General features: G+C 46.3%; 1 protein-coding gene across 7 annotated transcripts in view; it reads right to left on the minus strand.

Annotated features, from left to right (window-relative positions):
* Positions 1-21,066, minus strand: part of LOC137348208 (rho GTPase-activating protein 23-like) — a 515,957-nt gene that overhangs the window by 123,166 nt on the left and 371,725 nt on the right. For 6 of the 7 annotated variants that reach the window (XM_068013572.1, XM_068013573.1, XM_068013571.1 and 3 more), the window contains 3 exons: positions 15,148-15,226; positions 13,326-13,380; positions 1,680-1,748 (listed from right to left, as the gene is read on the minus strand). In XM_068013572.1, coding sequence (XP_067869673.1) covers positions 1,680-1,748; positions 13,326-13,380; positions 15,148-15,226 — 203 coding nt within the window. The remainder of the gene's footprint in view (positions 1-1,679; positions 1,749-13,325; positions 13,381-15,147; positions 15,227-21,066) is intronic. The other variant, XM_068013570.1, reaches the window with a different exon arrangement.

Consider the following 21,066-nt stretch of genomic DNA (forward strand, 5'->3'; position numbering starts at 1 on the left):
TGGAGTTTTTGCCTTTGATCTGTACTTCCCAACTGCTAGCCTTCACAGCAGCATGGGAGCTGGATCTTGGACCTCAGATGAGGAACAAGAGAAGCAAAAGCAGCAACACTAATAGCAGGAGCCCTTAGACGTTGAGTGTCCTCGACTGTAACTGTCTTCAACACCTGCTCCAGCTCACTTGTGATGCGTGCCAATTACCTGTCGTTGGAGCCCCACTGCTGTGTGTGTATCTGGGTTGGTGAAGGGTGCACATGAGTTTTGTGATGGTGCATCCTCAAAGTGAGTGACGTCATCTGAGTCTTCATTCCCCTCTGGCACCACCTCCTATGGGAGACTTGAAGGACATGTGGGAGAAGAAAGACATGAATTAGAACTGACAAAGTGAGAGGGTCTTAAGTCATCATTCTGCAGATCATTATATTTCAGCGGCTGCTGACATCATGTCAACATGAGGGACTGTTGAATGCCATGTGGTTGCGTTATATTTAATTCTGTCACCAGGTAACTGGGAGACCCCATCTCTCCATTGCCAATGGCCAAGTATGTCGAGATCCAACTTATCACCATTGCATTCTCCACTGCAGCTGTCAAGGTGGAGATGACTGGAGGCCACTTCCATTTCTCTGCCTCTTCCTAGTGTTCTCTTTCTCTCTTTGCAGGAGCAGACAGTACAGGAGACCTATGTTTGTGAGTTGTGTAATGTTTTGAGAGGATGGAAGGACAATATTTTTGTGGAAGGTCACTGTGATGGATGGGTGTGACATTGCAATAAAGATGAGGATGAGTGCCAGTGATGACTGGTCAGATGGTGATGTGAGGAGCTGCCTCAACAGAGGTTAGGCTGCACTTGCAAGGTCTGCTGGTATGAGGAGTGATATGCAGGAGAAAGCTGGGGAAGGCAGAATGAGGGCCTTTGTACTTCAATGTGGCATGTCACTCAACTTTCCTGCCCTGATCAGGTCAGTGAACCTCTTGTAGCACTGTATCCAGGAACAAGGCACCACATTGCTGCTACTGACCTCCGTGATCCAGCCATGCCTGATTTTTTTCTGAGGCTGCCTTCTTTCTTTCCTCCACAGGGAATAGAATCTCCGGGCCCTTAAAGCCCACAGCATCATGTCCAGGGATGCATCACTGAAGCGTGCTGCTGCCTTACCATGTTGAGCCTCCATCTGTGCAGTTCCTGGCTCTGTCAAAACACATTTACTATTCTTTAATTCTGGACCTCGCAGCGTCCTTTAAATATTGGAGCTGAAATAGACTGTTGGAGGTCATCATCACATCCGCCCACTCTGATTGGTGAGGAAACTCGGGCGTCAGATGTAAATACAGTGGTTGGGTAAAAAAGCCATTGACAAACACGCTGCTGAAATCTCCAGGTTCCCAACACACTGCTGGCCTCACCCGCCATAAATGAGTCTGAAAATTAAAATTCAGCCCATTAACTCTATTTCTCTCCCCACATATGGGGCTGGATTTTGTTCTCCCCAGACATCGGATTCCATGGCAGGGGTGGCCTGAAGATGCATCCGGGAGAGGACTGCCACGCTCCCCGATGCCGGGAGGGCCCAGCCCGATATTACCAGCGAGGCCTCGTGGCAGCCTCCCCCACCGCTAAACGATGGGACCCCAATTTGAACATTTAAATAAATTAAAACAAATGAATTAATGACACTCACGTCGCCGCCTGATGTGCCGCTGCGATCTTTGGCCCGGTGGTCGTCACTCACGTGCCTTCGGATCCCTGTCTGGGGAAACGAGGCACCACATTGGTGGGGAGGTGGAAGGAGAGAGTTTATCAGAGCGGTGGGGGGGGGGGGAACGGGGTCAAATTAATATAATGGGTGCAGGGGATGGTGGGAAAGGCTGTAGTTGAAAGTTTGTGCACTTTGGGTGGGGGGGGTGGGGGAGGTCAGATGGTAAAGACAAGTGTTTTGGGCAGCTGGGATAGGGCTAATAATTAATTTAATTGTTATGCGGGGGGGGGGGTGGGAGAGGGGCAAAAGAAATGTATTTATTTATTTTAATTCACTTTACCGTTAAATATTTAAATTTCCCAGTAGGGTTGACAGCCGTGAAAAAATGGCATCAGCTCCTGCGCATAGGCAGCTGACGCCATTGCCAGGCAGCCCGCCCCCTCCACATGATCGGGGTGGGGGGAGAGCGGCCTGCCCTGGCTGTTTAAATGAGCCGCCGAACGGAAGATTGCGGCGGCTCCGCGACATGTGGCCCGCATAGATGAGCTGCTGTTTGTTTCGCCCGCCACCAAAATCGGCAGCAGGTGCATAAAATTCAGCCCATGCTGCTTGCCCTGCTGAGTATTTCCAGCATTTTCTATTTTTGTTTCAGATTTTCAGCACCTGCAATATTTTGGGATTGTATCAATATACCAGTTGCTGTTCAAAATCAAGCCAGATGGAGACACCTCGTGGACACCTGCAGTTTGGAAGCTTACTGGTTATCAAAATTAAATAATTCTAAATTTATCCAAAAAACACTTTACAGATACTGCACGAAAGATGATACAACTGTTGAAAATTTTCTAGCAAGGAATGAATGGCTATTCCCATTCAACTGAGTAAAATTAAGTTACAAAGTTTAATTTATAATGTATCAAGTCAGTGTCAATGAAATTTGCTGCAGCAACAAGCATAATCAATGTGTTATTTGATCAAGATAAGTTTTTTTCTTAAATGTTCATGTGTAAGCAATTTTTCAGTTCAATCTCCCCAACCCCCCACCACCCCCAACCTCCAACAACACCCTCCCCAATATAGTCCTCTCCTAAAAGCAGACAGCTGTCACCACCAGTGCCTCACGCAAGTGGTCATCCTTTAGATGTGATCTCAGGCAAAGAATGCTGGCAAACTGTTTGATTGCAGGTGGTGAGCATGAGCCAATTCTGTCTCATTCCACATCCATATAACTACACTCTCTAGCAGGGTTCACTGGATCAAGAGCAGGTTACCTGGCCCATTTTTCCTTCTCTGTTTTCCACTGCGCTGAGCCCAAATGTAGCACTGCTACTGCTGCACTTACTGGGATCAGTTAACTCTACAGAGACCTGAGATTATGTCTCTGGCCTTCCTGGTTTATGTGGCTCTATAAGGCAGGCAATGCATTTATCCACGGAGCCATGAAGTATCTATTTCCGGTTACTTTAAGATCACCCCACGTATCAAGTGCCACTCCTCCACCAACGCAGTTAAGTCGGTGCTGTCATCTCAATTCCATTAGGTGACATGTGGCAAATTCATTCTCTGATTTTCCCTCCATTTGCAGGTTGGTCTGGCTGAAATCAGGAGCTTCTACTGTAAGCAAATATAGCAACAAACTGGAGCTGTTCGGCTTTGTAGTGCAGTGTATTAGGATGTCAATGCCTGATTGTGACTTAAAACTAAACAAGGTCGTAAAAGGTCTCCTGTAAAATTAGTGATTGACCATATAATTTAAAATATATGTGTAGCAGTCAGAGCAAAATGCTACTGAACCACGTAAGGATATTCAGGGCACACTGCCTCCTCGAGCACAGCTAACAAGTTCAGAAGTGAACTTAAAATAAATGAATTTAAGAGTAGCTCAGATAGAGAGCAGTCTGGCAATGCAGTTCACTTAAGTGACTAACACACTGTGCCGTGGCAAAGCTTGGTTCATCATACACCAGGGGCTGAATTTTCATGGTAGAGGCAGGAAACAGAAGTGAGGACTGCTTCCAGGTCCTGAACCTGCCTACGGGAGGAAGTAGATTAAAGTCATGATTTTTGCGGGGGCAATCCGTTAACTGGATTGGAGTCAGGTTTGGCAGCCAATTAGAGGCTGTAGGGGCGGGAGTGGAGGCAGACCAGATGAAGTGCGGGCCCGATTTAAATCCTCACAGCAGCCCTGACTGTGGCTACTGTATAAATCTGAAGGGAGCAAGCAGACGGCCTTCTGTGAGGATTGCAGCGGACTGAAATGTTCAAAGTTGGCAATGGAAAGCCAGAGGCCTGGCAAGCAGGGTGGGGAAGGGCAGGCCAGCAGCACCCCCACCACTGTTCTTGGACAGTGACCTGGAGGTCATACTTGAGGCTGTGAGGGAGAGGAGAGAGGTCTTCTTCCCGGAAGATGGCAGGAAGAGGCCACTAAGCGAAACAAAACAGGCCTGGGTTGAGGTAACTGCAGTCAGTGGCAGAAGCATTAATAGAAGGACATGGATCCACTGCCATAAGAGGTTCAACAATCTCATACGCTCTGGCAAGGTGAGTGCTACCCCCTAGCCCTCAGGACAGGTCCCAGGGCTTGCACCTTCCAGAAGATACAACACCTGAGGACGCTCAGGGTGCATGCTACTTCTGAACATGGAGGTGTGCGCGCCCAGGCCACTTACTCACCCTTCAGAATGGCTCAGAGCCACAGCGCTGCTGAGGACCTATCAGCACTGAGACATGCAGCTTCGAATAGAAAGGGGCAGATGCCATTGGCCACAAAAGGAGACCAGTGCCTTATCTATCTCTTTTTTTTTGTCCTTGCAGGAGAAACAGGCACATAACACCCGGGAAAAGGCGAAGACAGATGGTGGGTTCCCTGCTACCAAAGGGTAATGACAGTGGAGGAAACAGCAATCGATATAGCCAGGATTCTGGACGAGAAAGAAGTTTGGCCTGATGAGATGGGAACCCACGGTGCAGATGGTGCTTATAGAGGGCGAAGTGCTCAATAGCGGAGTGTAGTGAAAGCCACCTCATCCACTAGCAATGCTGAGCACGAAGATGCATTGGATAGTCTCAACACTGCAGTGGCCCCTGCTCTCCTAGGGTGGTTCTCATGGTCTCTTTATTTTAATTCATTCCTGGGATGTGGACGTTGCTGGCCAGGCCAGCATTTATTGCCCATCCCTAATTGCCCTTGAGAAGGTGGTGGTGAGCTGCCTTCTTGAACCGCTGCGGTCCACAGGGGGTGGGGGGTTAAGTACACCCACAATGCTGTTAGCAAGGGAGTTCCCGGATTTTGACCCAGCGACAGTGAAGGAATGGCGATATAGTTCCAAGTCAGGATGGTGTGTGACTTGGAGGGGAACTTGCAGGTGGTGGTGTTCCCATGCATTTGCTGCCCTTGTCCTTCTAGTTGGTAGAGGTCGCGGGTTTGGAAGGTGCTGTCTAAGGAGCCTTGGTGCGTTGCTGCAGTGGATCTTGTAGATGGTACACACTGCTGCCACTGTGTGTCAGTGGTGGAGGGAGTGAATGTTGGTGTATGGGGTGCCAATCAAGCGGGCTGCTTTGTCCTGGATGGTGTCGAGCTTCTTGAGTGTTGTTGGAGCTGCACCCATCCAGGCAGGTGGAGAGTGTTCCATCCTGACTTGTGCCTTGTAGATGGTGGGCAGGCTTTGGGGAGTCAGGAGGTGAGTTACTCGCCATAGGATTCCTAGCCTCTGACCTGCTCTTGTAGCCACGGTATTTATATGGCTACTCCAGTTCAGTTTCTGGTCAATGGTAACCCCTAGGATGTTGATAGTGGGGGATTCAGTGATGGTAATACCACTGAATGTCAAGGGGAGATGGTTAGATTCTCTCTTGTTGGAGATGCTCATTGCCTGGCACTTGTGTGGCACGAATGTTACTTGCCACTTATCAGCCCAAGCCTGGATATTGTCCAAGTCTAGCTGCATGTCTATATGTCTAATCCCTGAGGCACTCTACAAATTTGTCTTCCATGCTACTCTTGCCAATTTGATTTGTCCTGTCTATATGCAGATTAAAATTACCCATCATAATTGTAGTGCGTTCTTACACGCCTCCATTATTTCCTGATTTATATCTTGTCCGGCAGAGAGGCTACTCTTCAGGGGCCTATAGACCACTCCCACCCGTGATTTCTTTCCCTTGCTATTTCTTATTTCCACCCAAACTGATTCTACATCATGATCTATTACACCTATATCATTACTCACAACTGCACTGATCCCTTCCTTTAATAGCAAAGCTACCCCACCTCCTTTTCCTTTCTGCCTATTCTTCTGGAACGTTGAATATGCTTGAACATTTAGATTCCAGTCTTGGTCATTCTGCAACCACGTCTCAGTGATCGCTATCAAATCATATTCATTTATTTCTATCTGTGCTGTCAGCTCATCTATCTTGTTACAAATGCTACGTGCATTCAGATAAAGAGCCTTAAGCTTTGACTTTTTACCATTTTTACCTACTCTGGTTCTAATTTCTGCTGTACTCTTGTGCTTGTATTCTCTGTCCCTTCCTGTCACTCTCTGATTAATGTATGCTCCTTCACTACCATGCACCTCAGCTCTCTCTTTACTATTCGACTTTTTAAACTTCCCTTCAATTGAACCCTCCCCCCCCACCATTTAAAGCCTTATCTACAACCCTAGTTATACGATTCACCAGGACACTGGTCCCAGCATGGTTCAAGTGAAGCCCATCCCAACGGAACAGCTCTCCCTTTCCCCAGTACTGGTGCCAGTGTCTCATGAATCGGAACCCATTTCTCCCACACCAATCTTTGAGCCACATATTTACCTCTCTAGTCTTATTTATCCTATGCCAATTAGCACGTGGCTCAGGTAGTAATCCGGAGATTATTACCTTTGTGGTTCTGCTTTTTAATTGGGCCCCGAGCTGCTCATAGTCCCTCAGCAGAACCTCTTTCCTAGTCCTACCTATGTCGTTGGTATCTACGTGGACCACAACAACGGGATCTTTTCCCTCCCACTCCAAATTCCTTCATCATCCTTGGCTCCTCTGACTGTAGGAACCTTTGCCCTGCAGGGCCATGTAATGAAGGCTGCCCCAGCAATGTTGCAGGTGCAGCAGCCTTTGGAGATGCCTTCACGGGCACCTCCACATGCATCTCAGTTGCAGGCAGAGATCAGTCAGCAGGCAGCGTTCACCTCCTCAGAGGTCACAAAGGAACACCACGTACGAATAGATGGCGCAGAGGCCATGTCTGTGTGCATTGTTTCCCTTTGTTATCTTTTTATAAATAATCACAATTCAAGGCACAAGCCTGAGATTTCTTTTATTGGTGATGTCAGAAAAACTGATAAGAGATAGTGAGGAGATCAAAGGGAGGGCAGAGGCTCATCCTTCATTGGTGATAAGAGCTTAGATGTTCCAGCCTTTGTCTTCCATGGATTTGTTAGGAAAGTCACTTCAGAGTCCATTTCATCCAATGCCCTTCATCCTAGGTCAGAGGAACTCAGGTGAAAAGTTCCTCAATCAAAAGGTCCCTGACATTCATGGCATCCTGACAAAATCTTTGTTCCCACACTGTGCCTGGTCACCTTCTTGTGCAGCCGAAGCACCTCTGTGCACTGCATCCTCCCCCTCCATCTCCTCTCTTACTCCGATGAGCTCTCTGGTTCCAGGGCCTCACTGTCCTCAAGGTTGACGCCTCTGGAGCACCATGTTATGGAGGGTACAGCTGCATTGCAGGGTGCCAACCGACTCGTATTTTGCAAAGCCCAAAGGTGGCCCTGCTGAGCAGATGGCCCCTGTCTGGGGCTCATAGAGGGGTTAGTAACCACATTTTCAAGGGATATCCCTTGTCCCCTAGGATACATCCATGGACTTGGGAAGGGTGAAGTGAAGACCTGTGGCAGTCTGGACTGCTGGAGGATGAAGGGATCATGGCAGCTGCCAGGAAAGCGAGGCACACATGTAGGAAGCTCTTGTTGTGGCCACAGACCAGCTGAACGTCAAAGGAGCGGAAACTGTTCTGTTGATGATTCCCACTGGCCTGTCACTGGATGTCTTGATGGCCACATGGGTGTAATCAATGATGCCCTGCACCTGGGATAATCCAGTGACGTCGGCGCAACCCGATGCCCTATGTGCCTGCCAAGCCTTATCTGTTGTGAAATGAATGTATTGTCCAGCTCTGATATGGAGGACATCAGTGACCTACAAGATGCAGTGGTGTACAGTCCTTTGCGAGATGCCACCAAGGTCTGCGGCTGATCCTTGAAAGGAACCAGAAGCGAAGAGGTTCAAGGCCACAGTGACATTGACAGCTACTGGCAGGGCATGGCGAGCAATACTGCGAGGTCTTTGGGAACAAGGGCTCAGATGTCTGCAACCATCAGCCTGGAGAGTCACAGTCTCCTGCAGCACTGGGTCTCGACCATCTTCAGCTAGCTCCTTATTTGGTAGTAGATCCTATAAGGAGGGTATGGCCTGCATGCTTCCTGCCCCCCAATGCCCAAGGTTCCTGCAGAGGGTGTTGCCCCTCATTGCCACTGGGCCCAAAATCCGAGACTCATGCCCCCATTGTCTGCTGCTGCCTTCCTTGTGCTCAGGTGGTTGCCCAGTTGCCTCCTGCTCTTCTGCCCCTAGCAATGCCAGGAGGGTGATGATCCCCTGCACGTCCCGAGCACTTACTCCTCACTCTCCCCATTGAGACTTTTATGCATCAAGGGCAATTCCCTAGGGTGGCCATGGATGGCTTCCCACTCTGTACGTGTCTCCTTTCACCTGATCTTCCCCAGACAGTGCATGTATTTCATGCACCCCCCCCCCGAAACTCTCAACTCCCCCCATTAATGAGCTCCGGTGCCAGGGTTAAGGACATCTCCTCACGGCTGGAAAGGAACCTGGAGTGGGAGGATCTAGTTGTTGTGGTCCATGTGGGATCCAATGACACACGTAGAACCAGAAATTATGTCCTGCTTAGATAATTTGAGGAGTTAGGGTCCAAACTAAAATGCAGAACATCAAAGGTAATCATCTCCGGATTGCTACCTGAGCCATGCGCAAATTAGCACAGGGTCCAGCAGATTAAAAAACTCAATGCATGGCTCAAAGAGTGATGTGAGAAGAAAGGGTTTCGACACTTGGGGCACTGGCATCAGTACTCAGGGAAAAGGGAGTTATTCCGTTGGGATGGGCTTCACTTGAACCGGGCTGGAACCAGTGTCCTGGTCAATCGCATAACTAGGGCTGTGAACAGGGCTTTTAACTTACTGGGGTTGTGGGGCGGTGGGCGGGGGGTTTGGGTATAGGGAAATTTAGAAATCCAAAGAGAAAGGTCAGGACATCAGAGCAGGATAGTGATGTGGGTAACTTCCAACAGAATGGGACAGGAAGAGACAGAGAGTTTAACAAAAATTGTACATTGGCAAATAAGTTCATTGCAGGGAATAGAGGTAAAAAATGAAATTAAAGTTCCTTTATCTGAATGCACAAAGCATCTGTAATAAGATAGATGAACTAGTGGCATGAATAGAGGTAAATGATCTAGATCTAATTGTCACAAGGAGATCAAGATTGGAAAATGAACATTCCAGGGTACATAATATTTCGGGGAGACAGACAGAATGGCAAAGGAGGAGGGGTAGTCCTGATAGTAAAAGGACGGCATAAGGGCATCAGAAGAAGGGATCTGGCCTCAGAAGATCATGAAGTAGAATCAGTTTGGGTAGAAATTAGGAATAGCAGGAATCAGAAAACAATGGTGGAAGTGGTTTAGAGGGCCCTAACAGTAGTTATATTATTGAACAGAACATTAAAGGGGAAATTATTGGAGCATGTAAAAAAGATAATGTATTAATTGTGGGGGACTTTAATTTGCATATAGACTGGGACAATCAAATTGGCAACAGTGATGTAGAAGATGAATTTGTAGAATGCTTTCGTGAGTTTCTTGGAGCAGTACGTTGTAGAACTGACTAGGGATAAAGCTATCTTAGATCTCATATTGTGTAATGAAGCAGGGTTATTAAGCAATGCCATAGTAAAAGATCCACTGGGAAATAATACCATTGAATTTCATGTTAAGTTTGCAAGTGACACATTTCAATCACAAACAAGAATCTTAAACTTAAACAAAGCCAATTACGAAGGTATGAGGGGAGAACTGGCTATAGTTAATTGGGTAAATGAACAGTGCGAAACATTTGAAGAAACAATTCAAAGGGTTCAACAAAAGTACATTCCATTCAAAAACAAAAACTCAGCAAGAAAGACCCATCCGTGGCTCACTCAGGAAGTTAAGGAGAGTATTAGACCAAAAGAAGAGGCTTACAATGTTGCAAAAGAAAAGTAGCAAGTCAGAGGATTGGGGGTGTTTCAGAAACCAAAGGGTCACCAAAAAGTTGATAAAAAGGGAAAAAATAGAATGACAGCACACAAGCTAGCAATATAAAAAGATTGTAAGAGCTTTTATAAGTACATAAAAAAGAGAGTAGCTAAAGTAGACATTGGTCCCTTAGAGGCAGAGACAGGAGAAATAATCATGGGGAATGAGGAAATGGCAGAGGCACTGAACAAATATTCTTGTGTCTGTCTTCACAGTAAAAGACACAAGTTCCATACCAGAAATAGGCAGTGAAGAAATTAAAGATATTGATATCAGTCGAGAAAATGTATTGGAGAAACTTGAGGGTCTAAAATCTGACACGTCTTTGGGACCAGATGGCCTGCATCCTATGGTTCTAAAAGAGATAGCTGCAGACATAGTGGATACACTGGCTATGATTTTCTAGAATTCCTTAGATTCAGAAATGGTCCCGTCAGATTAGAAGTTGGCAAATGTTACACTGCTTTTCAAGAAAGGAGGTAGAGAGAAAACAGGGAACTACAGGCCAATTAGCTTAACGTCAGTCGTTGGGAAGATGCTGGAAACCATTATTAAAGAAGTCTTAACATTGTACTTGGAAAAGCATAGTATGATTACAACAAGTCACATGGTTTTACTAAAGGAAGATCCTGTTTGACAATTTTATTAGAGTTTTTTGAGGATGTAACTAGTAGGGTAGATAAAGGGGAACCAGTACATGTAGTATACCTAGATTTTCAAAAGGCATTTGATAAGGTACACATAAAAGATTAATATGCAAGATAAGGGCTCATGGTGTTGGGGGCAATATATTAGCGTGGATAGAGGATTAGTTAACAGACAGGAAGCAACTAGTGGGCATAAATGGGGCATTTTCATGTTGGCAGGCAGTGAATAGTGGCATGCCGCAAGGATCAGTGCTAAGGCCTCAGCTATTTACACTGTATATTAATGACTTGGGTGAAGAGACAGAGAGTTAGTTTTCTGATGACACAAAGCTCGGTAGAAAGGTAAGCTGCGGGGAGGATGTAGAGAGGCTGCAAAGAGATATAGACAGGTTAAGTGAGACAAAGAGGGCAAATGGAGTATAACATAGGGAAGTGTGAAGTTGTTCACTTTGGTCGTAAAAATAGAAAAGCAGATTTTTTTTTTAAAAGGTGTGAAACTGGTAAATGTTGATGTTCTGACAGACTTGGGGGTACTCGATCAAGGAACACACAAAATTAACATGCAGGTGCAGCAGGCTATTAGGAAAGCAAATGGCATGTTGGCCTTTATTGCAAGGGGATTAGAGTACAGGAATAAAGAAGTCTACTAAAATTGTACAGGGCTTTGGTGAGACTGCACCTGGAATACTGTGTGCAGTTTTGGTCTCCACATTTAAGAAAGGATATACTTGCACTGGAGGCAGTGCAGCAAAGATTTATTAAATTGGTCGCTGGGATGAGGGGGTTGTCCTGTGATGAGAGGCTGAGTAAATTGGACTATATTCTCTGGAGTTTAGAAGAATGAGAGGCGATCTAATTGAGACATACAAGATTCTGAAAGGGCTTGATAGGGTAGAAGCTGATTATTCCCGCTGGTCAAGGAATCTAGAAAACGGGGACAAGGATAAACAGCCAATCATTCAGGACTGAGATGAGGAGAAATTACTACACTCAAAGGGTTGTAGATCTTTGGAATTCTCTATCCCAGAGGGTTGTGGATGCTCCATTATTGAATACATTTAAGGCTGGGATAGATAGATTTTTGGTCTCACAGGGAATCAAGGGCAAGAAAGTGGAATTGAAGCCCAAGATCAGCCATGATCATATCGAATGGTGGAGCAGGCTCGATGGGCCTATTTCTTGTGTTCTCTTCAATTACCTTAAAAGGCCTTAATTGGGGATCGGCCAGGATCCCCCTGGCCTGGTGAACATGGCTGGCAGCAGGAATAGCGTCGCAAATCCAGCATGCCTGTTAGCATGGATATTTTTGGGCCCCATCATCTGAAAATTCAGTGCCAAGTTGCAGATCTCAGCTGGTTTGTTGCGGCCCAAACCAGGAAAGAAAATAAGCTGGAAGGTAAATTCCTACTGGTTGTTTCTGGATACTTTTATTTGATCAGCATGACACTGGTGAGAATTTCTTCCAGTCATTTGTAGCATCATTTTCTCTGGTTGATACTGCTAGTGAAAAAGTTTACAATCTGTCTCAAAATAGCAAATACAAGAACTCTTTCCAAATGTATTCATCATATCACTAGACATTGTAGCAAGAGAAAACAATCCCCCCTGCTGTTTACAGTATTATGATGAGCAGAGGGAGAAGCTTCAGCTTTAATATCATATGCAGAACATATGAAAGATAGAGAAATTTAAACAAAAATAAAAATGAAGACTGAAAAGAATACAAGAAAAGCTAGATAGCTTACAAAAGAAACCAAGTAGGAATGAAATTTATTGTTTAAAAATGTTTAAGATCAGTTCTGGGAACAAAGAGTATTTTGCAATTGCATTGCTTTTGGGATTCATTGTCAAGTCCCAACAGGCAACAAGAAATATTTCTTAAAGCGTTAGTATATTGTGGTACGAACAAAAATTTATTCTCAAGTTCAAACAGGCACCTGGAAAGGTTTTTTACTCTACTTTGTCCATCATGTCCAATTTCATGCTTTTAGAAAGCAACTAGAAAATAGCCCTCAGAACCTATAGTCAAGTCTGCTAAAAATGTTTTTTTTTTAATTTGCTCTCAGGATGTGGGCAATGCTGGAAGACACAAACGACTGCCACTGCACAGACAATGGGGGTGTCATTCTATAAGTAACCAATGACCACGGCGTTTACCATTTCAGTAATTTTTCATCACCAGAAGTGAGACCATATTTAAAATAGTCTTTTTCACCAGCCACATTCATAACACTGCTTTGGAACAGGGAGGTAAGAAAATCGTGGTGATATGTGTTAAGATGCAAAAACAAGTAAAAGAGGATAGTAGTCCATGGAATGGTCACATTATCTGAAATGTTAGTTAAAAAGAAATTCAATAATGCCGTATATGATCCTCACAACAATCGCAATGGTATAAGGTAAACCACCATTACAACTCATCCAAATATCTGTATCCTAACTGAATTGTTTTTCATTTTAAGGAGTTTATTACCATAAATATTAACAGCCTGCCATAACCTGACCCTGCAGATCAAGATAACCTCTGCCTTAGGTCTAAGGATTCAGAACTCATGCACCTTAATTGACTGAATACATGGGAAGAAGAAAAATAAAAGCTTTGTAACTTACCACCTGCAAAATGTCTTCATCTTTGGGCATAACTGAAAGTTCCAATACATCCTCACTAAATGCAGAGGAGAAAAAAAAGACATGTTTCATGAAACCTATATCAATGGCATAAATGTCATTGACATCTTTTTTCCTTGATTTTAGTCTATGGAACTATGTCATAAAGGTTATACTGATGAGTCAAATGATTCAAAGGAAAAACACAACAACAAACAAAATAAATGCTTTAATGCCAACTATGGTATTTGAGAGAGCTAGAAATATCAACTGACACGATACCAATTATCTGTCCCAAAGGAATTGCCTAACATCTGGTTGGGGATAGGATTAGGGATATCGATAGGTACAGACTGAGATAATCAAACATTCCACAAGCTACAAGAGGGCTGCGAATGCAATGACGGCAGCCTGATGTCCCTAATTATCAGATGCTGAAGCCTTGAGGCTAGCAACACACCCAAAGCACAGAGCACACCCAATGTGGCTCACTAGTAGGAAGGTTGCAGGGAACATGCATGCAAACTGTACATTAGATTCATTAAGGACCCCAAGAAAATTTGAATTAGTCATGTGGTAGTACAGAACTTGAGAATTGCTGAAAATAGAGACATGTTGTCAAAGCTTTTTGTCTTGCACTCAGCAGACAATATGCAAGAATAACCAATGTAAGAAAAAACAACAACTTATACTGCATGAGAAGAGCGTGCTGATTGGTTGGCAAGTGAACTCTGATTGGTAGAGGCGTTTCCATGGAGAATGCACCAGTGTATGGTGACGGACAGTTAACTGCTAAACTTTGATTGAAATTTAAACCAGGCAGCTTGACTCTTATTGGTCAAAGCATTTCCCTGAGAAATGAACCAGTGAATGGCTGTCACTTATTTTGTTCAGCCGAAACAGGCGCAATGTGTGTATATGTTCTTTCAGTCTGCAAAAAACAGGGCCCCGTGTATTAATACATGTAGCTTCCAGTATGTGCAAATGCGCAACATTGCGAGCCCTACTGACAAACCTAAATTGGTTGTCTGCATAATTCTGAGTACACTGAGGATTATTTAGCAAATGTTGACTAATCGTGGAATTACATCTAATGTTGGACACTGTGTTTTGAGTTTTGAAAGCACAGGCTGGTTGGGTACGGCCTGTACCTTGCCTGTTGCGAGCAGCGGAAGGGACCTGTTGTTTGATTCGATCCGCCAGTCTTTGGGACGTACGGTCTATATACCTAGCATTGAAATTCATTTATCATATATCACATTACTCATTTGTGTGATAGGCAGGGTGTCTTTTTGGCTTGACGGCAACATCCTGTTAGTGAACACCACACATTTTGCTACTGCATAGCAGCATGAAATAGCTGGCTTTACCTGTTGCTCAAATTTTTGGAATACATTACCTTCCCAGAGTAATCCTTAGATGTGATTCAGCGATTGGACAACATTTGATAAATAATCCGTAGTGTGCTAAGAATTACATATAAGTTGTTGTTTTCCCTTACATTGGTTATTCTTGTGTATTGTCCTGATGAGTGCAAGACGAAAAGCTTCGACAACATGTTTCCATTTTCAGCAATTCTAAAATTTGAATTAGTGACACTCACCAAAATGCAACTGCAGCACCTGAGCAGCCATATGGCACCTGACCCAAACAGAGAGGGAAGGCCCTCTTTACCTGCATGATGACATCGCCTGTTGAATGCAAACTGAATTACACTTAGAAGTTTGCACATTACCACAAAGCCTTTGGGGTGAAGGTAGCTGCATGGTAGTGATCACTAATACAGGAAAAATCAAGTGGTTGCCTTTTTAATGTGTTAACTTACCTGTTTTGAATTAGGGATATTACTTGAGAATATGTTTTGCCAATTATACTTTCTGCATTCACCTTCACAATACGATCCCCTGCAAAGAAAAAACTGTTTTCAAACTTAAGTTTAAAATGCATCTTCAAAGATACAACTTACTGTTTGGTTGAAGTAATGTTATTACAAATTGGCGTTCAATGTGGTAACAGTATGATGTTAAGTTCAAGAAAGTGCATAAACTATTATAAAGACTTCTTGATTTGCATGTCCACATTTGAAACTTAACACATTCCCTATACTAAAGGATGTAGTTACACCCTCCTCATATCCACATTATACAGCTGTATCACCATCATCTGACAGTCTTAGAAGTTACTTAATTAATACACAAAGTGCAAATGTAATTTATTTCCATTGATGCTGGAACCAAGTTTTTTTAATATATACAATTTCCAACATGCTCAGCACTCCCATAGTGATTGGTCCTCCCCTCACTGTTCATCTTTTCCCATCTCTCTGAAAAACCCAGAGCTTTATAAGTCTAGGCCAGAATTTAACACTGGGCAGGAGGTCCCGCCGACCGGCCGAAAAGTTGGGGGCGAGCCCGCCTCTGCTGGGCCTGGGGAGCTACGCTGGGACTTTTTGCTCCCCAGGCCCTTAATTAGCCTTGGGTGGGACCTCCACTTCCTTGAGGCAGGAAGGTACCGCCTAATGGGGCTGCTGGCCAATCAGCGGGCCGGCAGCTCTTTGTCCCAGAAGCGCCACTGCTGGGACTACACCCAACTTCAGCAGGAAAGGGAAGGACGGCTCCAAAAAGATGTAAGTTTTTAGGGCCCCGCCAGGCACAATCAGCCAGGCCAGCAAGGCAAGTGGGGGAGGGGGGGGGAGGGGGGGGAGGAGTATTGTGTGTTGGGGACAGATGGGGCTTTGAGGGCAGCCTTCCGTGGGGCACATGGTGCCCAATCAGGAGGACCTCCCCCACCACCCTCAGCCTGCAAGAAGGCCATGTTTTACCTGGCAGTGTTTTGGGGCCTTTGCTATCCAGCCGCCGTGAGTAAAATACCGGTAACAGCTGAAGGAGGCCCATAAGTGGCAGTTAATTGGCCACTTAAAAGCCTTGATTGGCCTGGGGTGGGCAGGCCGTTTATGCCGCCACTGCCTCATGTAAAATTGCAGTGGAGGTGGGAAGGCGTCAGGACCCCCGCCTCCCACTCAATTTTCCAGCCCCCACACCTCCACCAGCCTTTTCGTTGGGGGCCATAAAATTCTGGCCCTAGTGTTTGAAGCACACACCAGTAGTTGTGTATTCCTTTTTTTAAAAAGTGAATCTTGTTTTGTCGCTGGTACAGTTCATCCACAGTACCAACTATTTCATAGCTCAGTGGGCAGAGGTGACCTGCTCCTTCGACTTCTGCAGATACTTTGCAGCTAGCCATTAGAAGTTATGACTGTGGCCCAGAATGAGCCACCTTCCAATTTTTCCGTCTCCTAGCTTAGTCTTTGCTTGGAAAAAGAAAAGGTCATGCATCTTTCATGGCCTCAGGACACTGACAAGCTTTACAGCCATTGAAGCATTTTTGTAGTCACTGTCATAATTTAAGAAATGCAGCAAGCAGTTTATGCACAGCTAGGTACCTCAAACAGAAATTAAATAAATCACCAGAGCATCTGTTGTAGGTAATAAAAACAGAAAGTGCTGGAAATACCTAGCAGCCGAAATTTTACCCCTCCCCAACAAGCCGGATCGAGCGGGAGGCTCCATGAGGCCTTCCCGACCTGCTCCCGCCTCCGCTCCACTTCAGGTAGGGCGGGGGGCGACAAATGGGCTGCCCACCCAGGCCAATCAAGGCCCTTAAGTTGCCAATTAACGGCCACTTAAGGGCCTTCACCCGCGGGCGTCCTGGAACCGGGAAAAGCTGACGGCCACTCAGCGCCCAGGGGTGGGCCCTGACAATTGGGCACAGGGTATCCAATTGAGGGCCGCCCCCGCTTCCCCAACTACCCCCAGGAACCAAGACGTCCCCCTTCCCCTCAAAGTACCAGCCTTGCCTTGCCGGAGTTCAACCGATTACCTCCAGCGAGGCAACCAAACCTCACTTTGGATCTCGGCTCCCAGGCATCCTCTTGAGCCGGCTGGGCTGCAGTCCCAGCAGGGGCCACTGCTCCCGGTGGTGCGGCTGGGACTAAGAGCTGCCGGCCCACTGATTGGTTGGCAGCTCAATGAGGCTGGACTTCCTCCCACAAGTGGGTAGAAGTCCTAGCTCGGAAAAATTAAAGCCTGAGACCTATAAAATGTGGGTTGGATCCCCAGGCAAGGCGAGTTAACATTTTGAAATGTTAACTCTGCTTTTCTCTCCATAGATGTTGCCAAACCTGCTGAGTATTTCCAGCACTTTCTGTTCTTATTTCAGATTTCCAGCATCCGCAGTATTTTGCTTTCATCTGTTGTAGGTATTATTTGAGGGATAAATGCTGGCCAGAACACCGAGGAAAACTCCCCTGTTTGTCTTTGAATAATGTCGTGGGTTCTTTTATATCCACCTGAGAAGACATGACCTCTGTGCCCTTCCCGCCCCTCATTTCTCTCCCCTGCCCTCTTGATGCTCAGAGCTCCACCCTTCCGCCTCATTGTCACTGGGCCCAAAATCCGAGTCATCCCCCTTGCCAGGTGCTGCCTTCCTTGTGGTCAGCATGTTGCCCAATTGTCCTTGGCTGCCTTGCCTCCTGTTCTTCTGCTCCCATGTTACCAGGAGGGTGATGACCCTCTACACTACCCGAGCGTTTACTGCCCATTCTCTCTGCCACCTGCGCAACGCCAAGGGCATCTGTCTTCCAATGGTCCAGTCTCCCTCTGCGGCTTTGAAACTTTTATGCCTCTGAGGTAATTCCCTGGGGTGGCCATGACTGGCTTCCCATTCTGTACACATCTCCTTTCTCCTGGTCTTCCCCAGACAGCACAAGTGCCTCGTGCGCTGCCGTGCAGCTCTCAACTGCCCCTATAAACAGGCTCTTAATAAGGTCTCCAAGTACCTTAATTGGCCTTATTGGGGGATCAGGCAGGATCGTGACTCCGCACTCCCCCCATCCTGATGAACATGGCTGGTGCCAGGAATGGAGTCTCAAAACTGGCATGTCAACCGGCACCGATATTTTCGGGCCCCATCCACCTCCATTCCTACCCTTGGCTGGGCCTGAAAATTCACTCCCTAAAGTCTGAGACAGACTAAACAATAATCTATCTTTGACATGATATTGTTGCACAAGCCTATAACAGGAACTGAATCACAAATTCTATTGTTTACAAGCAGGCCACTGGAAAAATTCCAAGATGGACTTGGGCACTGTATTTTCATGCATATATAATTGGTTCTATGCTATTAGTCCAGCAAAGAGACCCAATGCCAAGTGACTGATGTTTCAACATATCAAAAAGCAAACTAATTAATTTGCCCATAGTAAACAATATTAAACTACAGTCAAGCCCACAGATAAGAATTTTAGCTAGACAGATAAATGAAACACGTCTCTACTGCACCCCAATTCATTTCATCATCATTTTGGTTTGTACAAGTGTAATGAAAGCGCATCACAACATGTTCTTTGGGAATTAGCCAAAAAGCTTTTTACAAAGGTAGCATTAAGCCGAAGTCTAGACTTCAACAGAGCAATATTAAAACCGGTCTTGCTGGGACCATTCCATTATCAGAAAGTTCATGTATCAAAATTTGACTAAAGTAATTCTAATACACATTAAAACACTTTTCACTGAAATCTTCACTGAATCCCAATGCCGTGTACCTTCTCTATGGACAATGCATAGATTGGGTTCAATTTACTGTCAAGTCGGATTCAAAGAATGCACAGAAAGGTAGAAGCCCTAATTTTAATCAATTTAAAAAACAAAGTGATTCCTCACAGCGCTGGCCGCCACTGCTGTCATCATGCTGCATCACGGTGCGTACATGCGCAGACGGTCTCCTGCTCTCTGCGCATGTGCTGCGTTCCGTTTTGCCAGTACTGGTCAGCGCATGCACCGATGACGTTATCGCGTGACGTGTGCATCTTTGGGCAATGCGCCTGGTCGGCCTCTGCGCATGTGCTTTATGCAACGGCAACGGGTATTCACGCATGCGTCAACCTTCGGCGCGAGTTTCTGCAAGTGGAAGGAGGAGAGGTTTTGTCGGGCATTTTCTCGCAATTATTGTGCATGTGCTCCAGTCCCTGTTGTAAGTTGCTCTGAAGACATTTCCATGATCTGGGGCATTGCATGTGCTCCAGTCCCTGTTGCAAGTTGCTCTGAAAACATTTCCATTGTCTGGAGTACTACGTGTGCTACAGTCCACTGCACTGCACTAAAATCCTTTCCATTGTCTGGGGCTGTGTGCAGGCAGTAAATGTGCTTCAGTCCCTGTTGTAATTGGCTCTGAAAACATTTCCATTGTCTGGGTCACTGCATGCGCTCCAGTCCCGTTGTAAGTTGCTCTGAAAACATTTCCATTGTCTGGGGCACTGCATGTGCTCCAGTCCCTGTTGTAAGTTGCTCGGAAAACATTTCCATTGTCTGGGGCACTGCATGTGCTCCAGTCCACTGCATTGCACTAAAATCCTTTCCATTGTCTGGGGCTGTGTGCAGGCAGTACATGTGCAGCAAGAGACTGAGCACTAAAAGAAACAAGCATACCGTATCCAGTGGTAGCACAAATGTGAATGCTCTTGCTGTGTACACAACTGGTGAGGTGGGAGTGCAGCCACACCGTTCTCGATCCTCAATGTTGCTTTAAGGCAAAGGTAGATAAGAGCGAAAGAAATGGAAGGTGATGCTGATAGTAGTAGGCAGGATTAAATGGGAGCGGATGGTAAGGTGCAGGAGTAGCATAACCACTAGCAGGGAACAGCTGGGCTAAATGGCCTGCTTTATGTTCATAGTCCAAAAGAAATGTGCTTCTTTTTCCAGCACCTTCACATCATTCATGTTTTCCCTGAGAGCAGCATTGAACCATCACGAGATAGGGGCAGTAACATCATCCTGACTCCTACAGCTGAGGTGAGTACTAAGTGATTCATTGGCAGTGTTATCAGTACATGCCTTTACTGCAGAACATAAAGCATGCTCAACAGTAATTTCATTGGAGGGAGGGAAGCTCTGACACTGATGTTCTTTCCTTATTTCTTTTCATGTAAGACATGCCTTCGAGAAAACAATCCTTGAGACTTAAGTGGGGGGGGGGGGTGGGGGGGAATGGGGGTGGAGGGGTGGGGGAGAAGGGGGTTTGGGAGAGGGGGTGGGGGGTGGGGGAAGAGGGAGGTAGAGGGGGAGGTGTGGGGGAGAGAGGGTTGGGGGGTGGGGGGAGATGGGGAGGTGGGGGGTGGGAGGTAGAGACGGGGAGGGGGAGAGGTAGAGAGGGGGTGGGGAAGAGGGGGTGTGGGAGTGTAGTGGGAGGAAGTTAAAGTCAGAAGTGCCTGAAGAGGGGGATGCAAAAGACAGGGACCAGACAGCTGCAATGCCTGAAGTACAGTTGATAAATAGGGGAGAAAGCGGCTGGATGGGGGATCTGCAGCTGGAGGGAACGGCTGGATGGAGAGGGCTGGAAGCGAGAGGCCGTAGAGAGCCGCGAAGAGCGAGCGGCCGAAGACCTTGGTGTCACCGGGTGCTGGTACATCTTTTGCTGTTGCAAGGCTCATGCGCAGAAAAACGCACTCCTCCTCCCTCTCTCTCCCCGCCCCCCCGCTGCTGTCTCTGGCCGCTCCGCTCCCCTCCGTCACCGGCCCACTCGCCGGTCGCTCCGCTCCCCCCAGGCCCACTCCGCTCCCCCCCCCCGCTTCCTTTCCCCGGCCCTGGCCCGCTCGTTCTCTCTCTCACTCTGCCATTGTGTGCTGCCATGTGTTTGTTAGGTTGCCTGTGTCTGATTATTTGAGCAGCGCCATCTTTAGTCCTGG

The sequence above is a fragment of the Heterodontus francisci genome, chromosome 33 (assembly GCF_036365525.1).
Source record: "Heterodontus francisci isolate sHetFra1 chromosome 33, sHetFra1.hap1, whole genome shotgun sequence".
Lineage (NCBI taxonomy): Eukaryota > Metazoa > Chordata > Chondrichthyes > Heterodontiformes > Heterodontidae > Heterodontus > Heterodontus francisci.